Source organism: Pundamilia nyererei, unplaced genomic scaffold, assembly GCF_000239375.1.
Source record: "Pundamilia nyererei isolate P.nyererei 1_Seehausen unplaced genomic scaffold, PunNye1.0 scaffold00166, whole genome shotgun sequence".
Classification (NCBI taxonomy): domain Eukaryota; kingdom Metazoa; phylum Chordata; class Actinopteri; order Cichliformes; family Cichlidae; genus Pundamilia; species Pundamilia nyererei.
Window position 1 is genome coordinate 242193 of NW_005187567.1, and position 1962 is coordinate 244154.

Below are 1962 nucleotides of genomic sequence, written 5' to 3' on the forward strand. Positions count from 1 at the left end.
TGTGGGCCAAATTTGGCCCGCGGGCCAGAGTTTGACACCTATGCTTTAGACCTTTTAGTGATGAATAAAACAACGCATGCCTTTGCTTGTATGTTTTCAGGACCTGCTCCCAGACATGAAGACGAGTTGGCCTGACTTGTTTGATCCCTTGTCTAATGACTTCTGGTATGTCTGAGCTGCTGGAACTATAGAGCACTTCTACTACCACTTTAGTGTTGCTTTAATTCAGGGATGTGAAATTAATTAAATTAATTTTACATAGTGGCCGATAAACAGTCTGAGGAATAAGATACCAAAATGTTTTTTGGTTTTTGTTTTAATTTACACACAGTTTTTATTAATTCACATAAAATGTTCAATTTTTTTAAATTTACAGTGGACTCGATGTGCAAAACAAAACAAAAACCCCCAGAAATTGTCATGCAACTGTTTATCTATTCTTTTGGCCAAAAAGGAGGTGTTTTTCAGCAGGAAATTTTCTGCGTTTCTTCATATTTATCATAGCTATCCAGGTGGTAGGATTGGAGTCTTTGCCCCCCAGGATTCATGTTTGACACCCCTGCCTTATACGAATGCTGCTACATGGTCTGTTTGAGCAGTCCAGTGAATCTTTAAGATAATATGAACATTTCCAAATAATTTTATTTGTGTGCTTTAGGAAATATGAGTGGAAGAAACATGGTACGTGCGCAGCCAAAGCCATTTCTCTGAACAGCCAACATAAATACTTCAGCAAGGCACTGGATCTGTATCATACACTGGATTTGGACAGGTACAAACCACTCGCATATTTACACGTTTATACATATGCACACCTGATTCCTGCTGTCCAGTCCAGAGAAACGCATACAGTTATTTTATGTATGGAAATGTCTGTTTTTGTTATTTTAGCATCCTGAAGAAGTTTTCCATCACGCCTTCTCCACAATACTATAATGTAAGTTTGATTGTAATTGTACAATCCCAGCTTAAATCTTGTTAGAAGTACCTCACAATGTTAAAGGTCATAACTGCAGCTTCTCTTATTTTGCTCCTGATGTGTCTGTGTAGTTTTCATACATTGAAGGAGTAATAGAAAACTTCTACCACGTCAAACCTAAGATCCAGTGTGGCCATTCAACAAAGGTACATTTCAGGTTCACTGAAATTATTTCAAAATGAGTTTTAACACGTCAGCTGTTACATTGTTAATTGGTATGTTTTTGATTGTTTGTTTTGACAGAATGACAGTTTCCAGGTTTTGGGGCAAATTGAGTTGTGCTTCAACAGTAGTTTCGCCCTGATGGACTGTGAGAAACAAGTTTCCACGGAATCTGATCCTGATAGAGGTTGGGACTATCCCATGAATGTTGACAAGGGATCAGGGTTATCTGTGTGCAACCACGATGTGCCAGTTTACTATCCACCTGTTGAATAATACAAAAAACCCAATATTTTCACAAATTGAAATTGAACAACACACTATGATGATGATTCTTTTTTTTATTCGAATGCATTTAAATTCTAACTGTGACTTGAATAAAAACTGCCTTTGATTGAAATGTTCTTTTTACGTCTTACAAACCAGGACGCACACTCAGCCACACTCCACTGTCACTTTGTGCTTTGCTGGAATTATATTCCCGTCTGACTCTTACAAGTAGAAAAGACTGCCAGTGCGCAGCATGGGTTTCTCTGCAGCACAGCAGGGGCATTATGGTAATTTCAAGTCAGGACGGGCAGGGAGTTTAATATGCTGCACATTTATAAATCTTCGTAGTGTGTATTTTTTTTTTATTATTGGTAGGCATATTTATTTCTGCATTGCTACATGTGCCTATGTACCACCTATTGTGTGTCCTCTCTCCTGTTTTGGCAGGGGTGTTTGCATTTCTTTGTATATAGTAATGCATTTTTGTTTTGTTTTGGTTTTGTTTTCAGAATCATGATAACCAAGTTTATCTGGCAATTCAGTTATACATA

The 1962-nt window shown here is 37.7% G+C and overlaps 1 protein-coding gene across 1 annotated transcript in view; it reads left to right on the plus strand.

Moving 5' to 3' along the window:
* Positions 1-1535, plus strand: part of rnaset2 (ribonuclease T2) — a 7370-nt gene extending 5835 nt beyond the window's left edge. Inside the window, exons 5-9 of the mRNA XM_013914013.1 lie at positions 97-165; positions 659-772; positions 892-937; positions 1051-1125; positions 1223-1535. Of these exons, the coding sequence (XP_013769467.1) occupies positions 97-165; positions 659-772; positions 892-937; positions 1051-1125; positions 1223-1417 (499 nt within the window). The 3' untranslated portion in view covers positions 1418-1535. The remainder of the gene's footprint in view (positions 1-96; positions 166-658; positions 773-891; positions 938-1050; positions 1126-1222) is intronic.
* Positions 1536-1962: the final 427 nt, after the last annotated feature.